Source organism: Centruroides vittatus, unplaced genomic scaffold (assembly GCF_030686945.1).
Source record: "Centruroides vittatus isolate TY-2023 unplaced genomic scaffold, ASM3068694v2 contig_883, whole genome shotgun sequence".
NCBI lineage: Eukaryota > Metazoa > Arthropoda > Arachnida > Scorpiones > Buthidae > Centruroides > Centruroides vittatus.
In genome coordinates, this window is record NW_027122575.1 from 574,103 (window position 1) to 588,714 (window position 14,612).

Consider the following 14,612-nt stretch of genomic DNA (forward strand, 5'->3'; position numbering starts at 1 on the left):
TTATCCCCTATAACCTTCGGCATCCGAAAGCCTTAATTCATTCATCAGCTGGTGAAAGCACGATTGTTTAGCCCGTTGATTTTTATTTCGCCAAGTTTTAACCCAGCATGAACGTTTTTTCTTATTTTTCTCTTCGTATATTCTCGCCAGCTCTAACAAAATTATTGCCTTTTTTCTTTGATTCATTCCAGAAAAGGAACTGCTTGCTATTTTAATAAGAAAAGTAGCTAAAATTCCGTAAATACTCTGAAGTAGAACGTAAAACGGCGGTACACTCACGAAAGTAGACAAAACAAGCTACTGTAACTTTATTGGTTTATTATAGGGTCACGTGTTCCGAGTTGCAACGTCAACGAACAATGTGTGACCACGAGAAGACGCGCACGACTCGCGCTTGTTGCAGTCGTGGTCGCCTGCGCGGCTGGAAATCGCATAGTGTAACCAGGGCTTAAAATATTCATTAAGTCCGACCACACTGGAGATATGACACATGACCCCTTCTATGTCTCTACCTTGTCGACCTTTAATAAAGAACCAAAATTTAATAGCATGAATGCCCTTTATACACATGCTACTGTGCCAAATTTTGTTTCTTAAACTTTACTCATTCTGAGATATTGTTTAATAGTTCAGAACAGAATAAAGAAATTAAACAAATTAGACGCCAACGTACGCGCGAATTTTTCCCTTTATTTGACATTTTTTGGGTTTATAGGATCTCCAAACGTATAGATTTGTAAAAAACTCGGAGAGTCAAATGTGACACGATTCAAATACTTTTTCGTTTTTTATATACATAACAAGTTGGGAAAGTAAAAAAGAGTCGGAGTCGGGGGGGATTTTTGACGACTCCGACTAAAATACCAAAACTCCACGACTCCGACTCCACAGCCCTGATTTAAAGCGTTAAGAAATCATACATAAAATTAAACAAAATTTTCTATTTATATTTAACATTGCTTTTAGTCCACTTTAATGGACGGCCGGATATCCGCGCCGTCAAGGTGGCAACCTACCGCTCTGGGGAAGAGGGGTCGAATCCGAACGGGTCGGACAAATCCTCAGGAATTTTTCGGAGGGTGGTCCGTCCGGATATGTTGGGTCCTGACCCTCACCACATTTTGGGCTTGGCCGAACCCATAATGGGCTAGCTAAAAGACGCCCTCTTAGTGCCCATAGCGCGGAAAGGGTTTTAAAAATGTCCACTTAATAGCTTATTTCTATTATCAATAGCTTTTTTCTAATCTTAAAATTATAACAATAAGTTCAAGATTTGAATAAAACTATAGAAAATTTTCTGAGTAATTAATGATTTTTAGTTTTTCGAAACAAACCGTTATGAAGCTGTGTTTTTATTGCTCTGTGGGCGCTATCGTGACCTTTTTGAAACTCATTGTAGAACCGGCCAAACCCCCAATGGGATCGATGGTGAGGGCCCACAAGGACAGAGCGCTTGAAAAATTCGCAGGTATTTCGACTTGTCTGGATCCTATTCCGGGTCCCGCAGAATGATAAACTGGTACAGTACATCGGACCAGTCACGAAGCTATTGAGCTACCACACAGTAGCTTGAAACTTTTGCTGGGTGAAAAATGTTTGAAAGTGCATATGTGGCATATGTAAAACGCTTTAGAGATAGGCAAGTATTCTATTACGTACGAATCCGGACGAACAATTCCTTAGAGCCGCCGCAAACACAGCTTTGCGGCGGCTCTAAAATTTAAAACAAAGTAAGCGATCAAAATATTCTTTACGTTTTGTTGGTAAACTAAAGCGGAATTTTTGCTACAACGGGATTATTAGTGTGTGGTAGATCACTAAGTCTACTTAGAAAAAAATAAATCTTTTGAATTTCTTTAACTTTATTTAAAAGAGATGGGGCTGTCGTTGACCAGACTGGCAGACAGTAGTCATATACGGATTGGAAATTCGTAAAATAATGAGCTCTTAGTACTGACCCAGACAATATACAATAGATTTTGTATTATACTAAATTCTATGATATTCTGTGAATGTTTGGACTGATTTATGAATTAAACGTCAGTATAAATATTTCCTGATAAATAATAAAAGGAATATTAATAAAATTACAGAAGCCAATTTTGCCAATTATTTTCTAGAAACAGAAAATAAAATAAAATAAAATAAGATTTAGGTTTTCTTAATTTTACTTAACATTTTTATTAGTTTTAAAAGATATTTCCACACGATGTAGGTAGCACGCTTTTACTTTCCCGGCTATATAAACATAACAAGGGAAAGTAATGGAATCGTGTCAGATTTGAACCTCCGAGTTTTTTGCAAATCTCCACGTTTTGGAACCCACTGAATCCAAAAAGTAAAAAAAAAAAGGCAAAAAAATTCCGTGGATATTTATGTGTGCATGTGTGTGTTGGTGTCTATGTCGATTAATATCTCATGACGGGGTGAAGATAAAGATACAAAATTTGGCATGGTACAGGTACTTGTATATAAGAGGCATTGACGCTATTAAATTTTTAGTTGTGAAAGGTCAAGGGAATGGAAAGATAGAGGTAGTCACGTGATATATCTCTTAAGACTTAATGAAGATTTTACTTGTTATTAGCATTTATAGTGTTTCATACAACTCCTTTCTACCCTCAAAATTAAGTATTTTGCTATTTTATAATAATTAAAAATATAAAGTTTTTATAACAAAATCTCATAAAAGCTGGGAAAGTTACACAACTCGTTGCTAAAAGTTTTTCTTTACGTTAGGGAAAGAATTAAACTTGTGTAAAAACAATTGAAAATACTCTGTTTATAATTTAAAATATAAAAACCCTTACAATTACTAACAAAGTGGGCATTTCGAACGAATTTGAATTAGTAATTTCAAAATCAATTATTTTCTCAATTCTATAGTTCCGCAGTTTAGTAGTTCTTGCAGTATCTTAATGGCGGCGCGACGGTGGCGCTACAGTACGAGAAAATACACGAACCTTCTCTTGAAACTTGTGGATACTGTATAGTCATACTGACCTTGCCACTAAATATCACGTTACATAAAAGCTAGAAGTCCGCGCTCTATTCATTTTTTAAGGCTGCCAGGACATACGCCCTCGTGTAGCAGAATTCAAAAACACGTTCTGGAAATTTGTGGATAACCAGCCTGCTTTCGGCTTATATCTTATCCACAGCGCTTCAGGTGAGCAAAAGTGGCTCTAGACGTAAAATTTCACTTTGCTCTCTAATCATATTACGCAGTTACCTTGATATACATTATCGGTACAGGTTCGGACAAGTACAGTACAATCTCACTCCAGTAAAATTCTTTCAAATGAGCTTTTTTTGGAATGAGACCAAACTGAGGTTAAGCGTTACAGTGTAAATACATAACATTGTAAATATTTGATCCACGTGCCGAACCGCCCGGATCCTGGGCGGTTCGACACGTGGATCGAATCTAAATATCGAGAATCATTCTCAAACCTTACCCATGCTGATAGAGTGGCAAATTTTATTCCAATTCAGCTGCATTTATTCTATTCTATGGCTCGCTCGTAATAAGTGAGATTGTGCCGGTCGTATAGCTTTTAGATTAATTATACTGGTGAATCATTTAAAACAATCAAACTATCATAATATTCATACTATTTTGCATACCGTAAAATAAATTGCAATAAACGAAAGATGCTAAAAAATTAAATTAAAAATATAATTTCTCTACATATGAATACTGAATAGAGTTCTACCAAGTGAGCTAAGCTGAGCTACAGCTCAAGATTTTAACGATCAGCTCAGCTCTGAGCTGAGGTCCAGAATCGCACTCACAGCTCAACTTAGCTTCGGTCCACATTCCAAATTTTTAGTAATCCAAGATATTCTCGGTTCCGTTCACCTCGAATTATCGGGACTGTACTGTACCGTACTACATGTTTTGATAGAAATGATTTTCGTTATTCGTATCGTTTTAAAATGTTACCCTTTGTTACGTTTAATAATTCTCTTAATCTAAAAAATTTTATAGTTCAATTGCTTAATGTTCGAGTATTTTTAATTTGAATACTCTCATTTTAATAACAAGTAAATGAAAACATAACTAACACACTGTGTATCCGCTATTAGAGAGATTGCGGCCGAAGTTTTCATCTGTAAAACGTGAACGTCGAACGTCGAGCGCCACTATCTTGTAAGCGGCGCTCGACGTTCGACGTTTTACATGAAAACTTCGGCCGCGACTTTGCTACTATTACAGATGCAATTTAATTTCAGAAAATGGGCGTTATTGCAACAGCTCTCAGCTCCTGTCCAAATTCACAGCTTAACTCGGTATTTCCAAATAGCTGAGCTTTGCCTAACTCTAAATATGAATAATAAATATATTTTAAAGAATTATTGATAAGTAATTTTAAGAAAATATTCTGATCTTATTTCTTTATTTTCGTGTAGAATTATTTAATTTTCTATGTTATTATTATTATTATTATTATTATTATTATTATCATCATTTTGTTACATTATTAATTATTAGGATTTTGGTTATGTTTTATTTTAGCCCATCAGATGGCATCGTCATTCGCCATTTTGATTACATATTTTGTTCTTCCAAACGGAATCACATGCATGATCGGAATTATAGTTTTGCATTCATATAGCGTTTTAAGTAGAACATGCCTTTTTGCTGGGAAATTTTAAATAATGACACTTTTAAATCTGATTGTAATGTTTGCGTTTCGGATCTTTCAGTAGATCATTTTTTTGAATCGAGTTCCTAAATTGTTTATGATTTAAAAATGCTATAAATAAGAAATTTGAAATCAATTCTATTTAAATTGTGGTGAAGTTAACATTTGTTCACTTTCTGAAGGTAAATCTCTTTGATTTAACTCAATTAATAATTTTAAATTTAAATTTAAATTTTCTTTAAATCTGTTAATTGTGATGTAAAGATGCAAGTATTAATTTTGTGTTTTTGATTATTATTATTAACATATACAAGTATAATAAGCAAAGGAACTTTTTATTATATGATATTCTTAGTGTTATTTATTTTTTAGTAACTAAAATTAAACTTTACAGATAGCTTTTTGAATGTTTAAAAGATGATCAATATTTTTATTCTTTTAATTAAGTTATATAATTTTAGCTATTTACATTTTTATAGCTCTTGAAAATTACTTAAAATTGAATAGAACATTCTAGAATTTTTCTTTTGCTTGAATTTAATTTCTTACCTTTTTCAAATCTAAACATTCTGCTTTCATATGATGATATATTTTTACCATTAGTGAACATTTTAATGATATGGTTTAGTATTAACAAAGTTATTGAAATTATTAAATGGTTAATTCCTTTAAAATTGTTAACTGATTAAATGGATAATGCAGATAATTGGGAGAAATGAATAGCAAAGAAATTTTAATTTGTTGTTTGCTAAATAACAAAGCTTTTACATATAATAACAACAATAAAGTCATCTTATGTAACAAGGATAATAGGATATGCAGCTTATTATTTTGTCATAATAAAGGCCGAATAAGATTTATTAGATATTTTAATCTATTTTATGATGAGAAATTAAAAGATGCAAATATTTTGGTAGACTGGGAATATGTTAAATTTTCAGATTCTTAACTTATAGTATTAATAATAATACAACATTTTTTAAAAATTATTAGTATCATAATGAAAATATTATGATTTTAACAGCCTTTTATATATTCTTTCTGTAATATCTTAACTTTTAAATTGGTAATCTATGACATCTAAGGTCAAAAAATGAAGAATGATGATTAACAAAAAGAGATCTGAAAAAAATTTTAATATGATTTCTCTAAACAGAGATTCTAATTTTATCTTATGATAAATTTTTGATATAATTAAATTTAAGATTGTCTCTTTGTGAACTTTTGGCTGTCTATTAATTACGTGTACGGTTTTTGAGTCATTTATGACTCCCTTCCTCCACTTTCTGTACAATGATGTATTTTTGGCAAACTCCATCCCGTTTAATTTAATGTACTGTACAATAATTCATGGACCCCCAACATTGAAGAAATAACTTAAAATATGTGTAGAATTTTTTAAAATGATAGTTTATTCAGGACTAGTAATTAGGCATGAAAAAACAAATTTGTGTACCACTAAAAAAGACCATGTAGACAATCCCTTGATCCCCTCCTTCCCTTCTTATCATGTACAGTACAATGATATATTTTTTGTGATCCCCTCTTTTTTAAACTGTACATGTAATTAATGGTTGGTCCCTTTTCTTATTTTATCAAAGTAATCACTATGATTAATTATAATATAAAAAGATTATCAATAACCGTAGAACTCTGTATAAAACAATTATTAAATACAAATCAGTTTAATTTTGGAAAAATTTATAATATTGACATTTAGATTGGTTGGTTAAACATCTTGGTGCAAAAACTACAAAGATCATAGTTTGTTAATATTCATATTTATTAAATTAGGATATGATTCTGTTTGTATGTACAATATCATAACCAGAAAAAACTATATAAAAATGGTGGTAAAATAATTAAAGTTATTTAAGTAAACTACAGAAAATATTGAAAGATTTAAGACAATTCAGAAATAATTTTATAATTATAAGTCTAGTCCTACAAAATTACAAAAATGATAATCAATTATGTTAGAAATGTAATAGAATCACATTAAAAGTTTCACATGAAACTTAAATACCTTTCAGATAAAGCTTTTGAGCAATTATGATGATATCACATTAATTTAGCTTAATTACTTGACACATTACTAATTATTTTAGCTAATATACTGTATAGTACAATGGTACAACATATATACATTTTTATTTATTTATTTCTTTGACTCTTGCTGCTCTCCGGGACTTAACAAGGCCTTTAAACCTGCCCATCATGGGTTTGGCTAGGCCTACATTGGAAGTGCCTGGGTGAGGCCTAGCATGTCTGGAGCAAGATCACCTCTAAAAAATTTCAGGGTTTTTCAACCATCTGGACTTGATTCTGGTTATTCCAGAGTGACAGGCTGATTCCTTAACCACCTTGACCATCTGGCTGTCACAATATTTGTACTATAAAAATTGTCTTTAGAAGTGAATATATTTAAAATTAAATGATATAAAATTTAGTCAGAAGTTAGAATATAAAAGGAAATATTTTAAATTTATTCTGAATTGTCATTTTATTGATTAAAATTTTTAAGACAAATTGGTTTAACATTTATAAATGTGATTTCATTTATATATTAATCAGATATGCCAATATTCATTATATATTAATAATAATGATTGCTACAAAGTCATTAAAGGCCAAATAATCAATCAAGAAGTTACTAAAAAAATGTCTATTTATGAATTGGATAAATATAAATTCAGTGTATTGTATTTAAACAATATATAGATATAAATATTAAATAATTATTAATATATGTAAAGGCATTCAGATTTCAAATTTGTCATTGAAGTTTTAAAATAGCTGAAATTAGTTGGATGGGATAAGTTACCACTATATAATATATAATGGTAATATATAATGGTAACTTAATGGTAATAAGTTATCATTTTCATAATAAAAATATATAACAAGTTGTTCAATTTTGTTCAAGACCAATGTAGAAAAAAAATTACATAAGTAATTTTAAACATATAGTCAACTATTAATCAAGTTTAAAAAATTTTTTTTTGAAATACTTTAAACTGTTATTTTAAAATCAGAATTAACTCTGTATACTCTTTCACAAATAAATTATGATACATTTTTCAGTATAAATAGCAGTGTTCTGATATACTGTATTAATCTGTAATGTCTTCATTTTCATACTTATTTTATTCAACTGAACTAAGTTCTGCCAGTTATGTGAACTGTTTCAATTTTAATTAAATTTTTCACATAATGAAGTTTTATATTTGTAAAATTACAGAAGAGATTTTTTTTTGTTTGTTTTATATAGCTGTTAAGTTTAGATATTTTGTTAACCCCAACTTCTATCTTATGATTTCATAATTATGAAAGTTACAACTAAGTCATATCAACAAATTAATAATTTATAAGTATAAAATATTTGTAAGATTGTATTAAATTATTTTTAGGATTTAACATACATTATTATGTGATAAAATTTGACTGGTTTATACTAAACTGTGAAACAAGTATTTAGTCAACCTTGTTAATTATGATAATGTAATAAATTGACTTTACATACCTCAATTAAGAAAACTGTTTAGTATGTTCATAATGGATATGAGATAAGAATTTATTAGTGTAATGGGATATTATACCTCAATAACTTTATATTGAACTGCTGCACTTTTGCAATGTAAAGATATAGCTACCTTATTTCATTGTTTTATTATATTTACTTTCTCTTTTTTTATACATGTACTTAAAAAATTTTAAATTTTATTCATAATTATAAATGTCATGAAACAAGCAAAACTGTATTAAATTTAGTATTATAACCTGTAAAAGATATTCTGTATTAGTGTCAGACTTCTTGTTTTTGACATTTTTTTAATGAACTTAGTTCATTATAATTTTTCATCTGTATGAAGTTCAGCGTTAGGTTTTGTTTTTTAAAATTAGTACTACAATATTATAATACTAATATTATAAAAAGCTTTATGATTTTTAGTTTATGAGTCAGTTATAATATTTATAGTAGTACTTACATTTTCTATGATAATTTTTGATATAATGGCATATAGTTTTGTGCTTACCAGTTACATTTTCACTGGTAAAAAAAAATTTGTTCTGGTTCCATTATAAAAAGTGTTAATGTGTAGAATAATTACAAAATATATTTTTTAGGTATTAGAAGGTTTACTTTGCATTCTTTAGTAAGAAAACTTTAATTTTTAAGTTAGATTAGTTATGTTAGGTCAATAAAAATTTGCTGGTTGAGATTTATTTCATTTCTAAAAAATGTTTGTAAATAAATCTCAATGCTAAACATATATAACTATTTAGATAGAGTTAGATAGCCTAATAAATAGGATTTAACAATTTGGAGGGCTTTTCTGTCGGCCTTGGTATAAGCCCTCCAAATTGTTAAATCCTATTTATTAGGCTATCTAACTCTATCTAAATTAAAGTTGTGGGCTAAAAGTGTCATTCATTATTATATATAACTATGTTAGTTTACAGTTATATAAATTATGTAGTACTAAAATACATACATAAAAGAAATATTATATAAATTATATTTTTATATATTATATATAAAATTATATATAATTAATTAAATTTTAAAGCTGGAGATTTTAATGAAAATTTCAAAAATGAAAGATTTTAAGGAAATTTAATGTAATTTAGTAATCTTTGAAATATTTTCTTTTTTATCTTCTTACTCTGTATTGATGCAACATATCAAAGAACTTGTGAGTCTAGCAATTGATTAATTTTGTGTGAATATTTAGTCCTCTTTAGGCATTTGAAAACAACAATAATTCAGACATGCGAGTCTAAGTGTTTAGTGCAAAACAATGAGTCACAGTAGTAGTTTCCCAAAATGAGAATGAGCAAGATGCTGCAAGACTTCATGCACCTTACAAAATATGATGTGGATTTAGAGCACAATTAAGAATTTTTATTTTATGTATTTTCCATTTTTTCCCCCCTGATAGTGTAAACCCTGAAACTGCATGTGTCAAGTTTTTATATGTTGGGGTCTTACTGTATTTTAAAATCAATTGCATTATTATAAAATTATACAGAAAGTATCTTTGATTGTATCAATTTTATGCAAAATTTACATTTGAAGTTACATAACTGGATACAAAGTTAGAGACTGCATATATATATAATTAATAATAATAGTCTTACTTCTTGAAAGGAAATGTATATCAATTTATCAATTTTGGAGAAAAGAATGCATTTTAATTTTTTCTATATTAATAATTATTAATTTTTTTTAAATAGATGGAGAGTAAAATTCCTGAATCATCTACTCGTGGACGTCGCCAACATTTAGTTGAAAACGTCAATACTAAAACTTTTACTCCAAGAGAATATCAGGTTAATAATTTTTTATTTATATATTTAAAACATTTATTCAAAGAAAGAATAAAATGTATAACTTGTTTATAGGCATAAATATATATGTTCATAAAGTGAATTATTTTCACTGAATTTTTGTTATAAGAAAATATTTGATAAATTTAAATTATTAGCTACTTAACTATTATGTCAAAGAGAATGGCATCTAAAGACATTTAAAATGATAATGGAATCAAAAGTTGAAAGTATATTGATTATATAAATTTGATGTGATGTCATATGAGATGAATTTACTATAACATTGATTTGTAGTTTTTTAAATAAAGATGTTCAGCTATATTTTTTTAAAAACTTAATGATATCTTCATGTAATCCAGATGGCAATCAATTACAATGAAATTGGATTGATATTGAAAAATGGTATGATCTAAGGATGCACATTGAATTATCAAAGAAAAATTATTTGAGATTTAAAGGAATTTTAAATTTATGTTTTAATATTATAATCATATAAAATGGTTTTCTTCCAAAATATATATATATATTTTTTAAAGATTTTTATGAAATAATTAAAGTTTGATTTGATATTCTTGCATTTAAAATTTATTATGAGTATTGAACCGTATTTATATTCTTCATAAATCATATGTGATCTATGAGAATTAAAGATTTTGATAGAACATTCTTTACCAAATTTGAAATCACAAATTAATAATAATAAAAGTTCAGCTATGTTTATAAATTCAAAAAGTATTTTATTTATTAATTTTACCTTTAGAAATAAAATTGAACTTGTATTATTATTTTTCCATGAAAGTTTAATATATTTACTGGCTCTTCAGAGAATAAAATCAGTTAAAATATACTGAACAGTTTAAATAAAATTTGAGTTTCTTCATTTGTCTCAAAAACTACTTGAAATACCAGCACTTTCATCATTATGTTGGATATAGTTAAAATTTGTTACTTTATTAATTTTAACATTAAAAATGCAATTTATAATTAATATACAGGGTGTTCAAAATTAAACTTGACATTTCCCAGCTGGCTACAGCAAAAACTATTTATCTGAAAGTCAAGAGAGTTTGGGAATGCCTTAATGAGATGATGTGAATTTTTTCTAGAGCAAAAAAAGTTAGTCCCTAACCACTACTAGAGGATGTATTATAGCTTTAGACAGAACAAGGTCTATAAACACAAGGTCAGGACACCAAAGTTCCCTATGGAGCCATCATATTGGTTCCTTAGTTCCAAGGTCACGGTATAGATTTCATGCTCTGTACATGCAGTAAACCGCACGTTCCTTCGAGTTCAAGCCATGGAATTGATTTTATAATTTCAAATAGAGTATCTTTTCATTTAGAGGTTACTCTGACATATAATTAAAGGCTTTAACTAAATAGGTTTCAAAATAAAAAGCTGTCAATGGCTCATATGATACAGTACAAGGATAAATTTATTTAGTTTTGAAATGCAAAATCAGAGAAGAAATTTGGAGATACTTGTTAAAATAAGAATATATTTAATTTTCTATATACACATGCATTTTTGCATTACACAAACTGCAAACAGGACATCAGAGTAAACATTTTTATAAATTAAAATTAAATGAAAATAAAAGAAAGCTTTTCTCTCAAACTTTATATAGAAAGTAAATATTTAAAAGTGTTTGCAAGAGAAATTAAGAAGGTTCCTAAATGAGTGAAGTTATGCATATAAACTAAATTTAATTATTTTTATAGAGAATTAAATAAGTATAACAAAAAACAACAACTGTACAAGTAAACTGGAACTATACATGCAGAGAATCATACCTAAATGTAAAATTTCCAGTAAAGAAACACTCAAATTCAGTATTCGAATGTTTTCGACCACTACTTTATTGGCCCTCTTCAGGAAATGTGAAACAAAATAACTGTTCTATATATAGAATGTAGCTGTGGTCTTTGCTGGAAATTTTGCATTTAGGTGTGATTACTGTGTGTAAGTATATTTATAAAAATTTATTAAACAGTAGACAATACCAACAAATAGCAATATCAACTTCAACTTTATTTATTCTGTTGTTTATTTTATAGTAAAATGATTATTAAGCAACATAATTATTCATTTAAAATATGTAATTTGTAGTATATTCTCAATTATTTTATTTTAAATTCACAAACAAGATATTATAACAGATTTATTGTGCTTAATAAATCTTCTGTTGGCTTATTAAACAAGTCGTATTATGTTGTTACATAACATGTTAGAAGACAGTCTACAGATTGGTACTGATTCAAGAACCATGCTTTAATGTTATAATTACAAACATCTGTTAAACCATTGAAAAATTAAAACTTCTTTAGTCAAAACTTATAGTATCTTTGTACTGTATTGTGTATTTTATTTCTAAATTGAAAAAGTGAAGGATATTAGCTTTTGTAGTACAAGGATAGATTTTATTTTGAAATTTGTCAATTTCTATTGTACACTTTCAGTTTGGAATGGAAATAGTGAAAAGAAAATAGAAGAATTAATGAAGTAAATGATTAAGTGTTACTAAGTGAGGACTTACTATATAAGTATCAGTTCATTCAACAACATTTCATTATAACATTGAGAAAAAATACAAGTACATTAATTGCATTCATTATACTTTCATCTTTTTTCAAATATCTTGAACCTACAGTATATCCATATTAATAATATGTAATATTCATTTGTGGTTGACTACACCTATAACACTATAGTTATGGAACTCAAAATCAAGTATAAACACAGTGTTTATGGCACGGTTGACACAAACACTATGTTTATATATGATTTTGATTTCTATAAGTATATGGTTATAGGTGTAGTCTAACCACAAAATACCATATGACAATTTGTTTATAATTAGCTATTTATGGCATTCATGAAAATTGGCCCACTCGTTCTGCTCATATGCCAAACTTCCATTCATGCTACAATCACCTATATTATAAACTAATTGCATAATATATTATTAATTAATGTCAGTGTACTGTACAGTACATAGGTAGATCTAAAAAAAGGTTATAGGCAGCATTTGAAAAGTAATTAATGTGGAGAGAATATTTTTTCCTCAGAGTGGAGACAGATGGTACTAGTTGTCTTACACTACCTACCCTCACAAGCACTGTAAGTTTGCTGATGCGTCAGAGTGATTGAAATGGCAAGACATTTAGAAAAGTGGTCTCGCTTGGAGGTGCGAGCTGTGATTCGTTTCTTATGGGCATCTGATGCAAATATTCTGGCATGTTGAGTGATGTCATTCTGGCATTGTCATATGGTGTCATCCTCCTGCATGACAATGCTAGGCCCCATACTGTTTGCAAAACTCAACAATTGCTGCAAAAGTTCAAGTGGGAAGTCTGGAGCCACCCCCCCCATACTGCCCAGATTTGGCACCCAGTGGATATTTCCTTTTTTCGAAAATGAAGGAACACTTATCTGGAACAAGGTTCTCTTCAGTCATGTGAAAATGGCTGCTGAGAACTAAGCTCAATGGGCAGGGATGGGATTTCTACCAAGCTGGGTTATACAAGTTGGTCTTGCATTCAGATAAATGCCTAAATAGATTTGGTGATTATGTGGAAAAGTGATTGGCAAGTATGCCTCTTAATTCCCTTTTGTATTTTCTGTCTATTATTAATAAATAATTTTTTATTACCCTTGTAACCTTTTTTTTGGATCCACCCTCATAAATTGTAAATAAACTTGCCCAGTTTGTATTCACTATTTTAAATTTATACAAGTGTTCTCTGTAATTTATTGGAATTACCAATTATTTGTTTTTAACCTATTTGGTGATAGATGGCATTCCCTTACAGTTTTCACTTTGAAAATATTTATTCTTTACTAGTGATGGTAAAGATGAATAATAATGAGGATTAACCTCCCTCTCCACACCACTCATCACCACTATGACCTCCATCTCTTGTTTATCCAATTTTTAGTGAATCAGTAATTATCTTGCATATTTTTATTAATCTGTCTTAATTGGAATATGTATAGTTCACATTTATTTCAATGGTTTTAATATTAGAAGTGTTTTAGGTTTTCATTTAAAAACTTGATGATGATTTTGTAACCAGAAATATGCTATAGTAACTTAACTCTTGTTTACATTAGTTAGCCTATGATAAAATTGGTTTTGTTATACATCCAATTCTGTTTTTACACAATAGATATATTCTTGAAGAATATGCATACAAAATTCATGAAAAAAATACTGCATCTATGGAAAAATAAAGATTGTTCCAGACCTAAAAGAAAAAGCAGCAAAAAATAATATAGCAAACTATATGAAAAATCATGTTAGAATCTTATTGTTTTTATGTGCTTGCAAAGATCGCACATGTATTAATATATAAAGTAAATTATCATTTGAAAAAATAACATGTTAATAATTCATAAACAAAAATTAGGCAAAATAATGAGAGTTACATATAAGAAGATTTTATTCATTATTGCTCTTAAAATAAATGTATATATTTGCTTAAGACAACAATATTAGTGCTATTACTTTAAATATCTTGATCATCATTGTCTTCTTTCATGGTGAAATTTTTTGTGATCTCTTGAACAAAATTAGCACTAATCTCCTGTGATGCCAGTGTTTCAACTACCAAAATTACAATATTT

The 14,612-nt window shown here is 28.7% G+C and overlaps 1 protein-coding gene across 1 annotated transcript in view; it reads left to right on the top strand.

Moving 5' to 3' along the window:
- Window positions 1-4,524: 4,524 nt before the first annotated feature.
- The window catches only part of Dcr-1 (Endoribonuclease Dcr-1), a 113,767-nt gene continuing 103,679 nt past the window's right edge, over window positions 4,525-14,612 (top strand). The window contains exons 1-2 of the mRNA XM_067280334.1: window positions 4,525-4,831; window positions 9,888-9,983. Coding sequence (XP_067136435.1) covers window positions 9,888-9,983 — 96 coding nt within the window. The 5' untranslated portion in view covers window positions 4,525-4,831. The remainder of the gene's footprint in view (window positions 4,832-9,887; window positions 9,984-14,612) is intronic.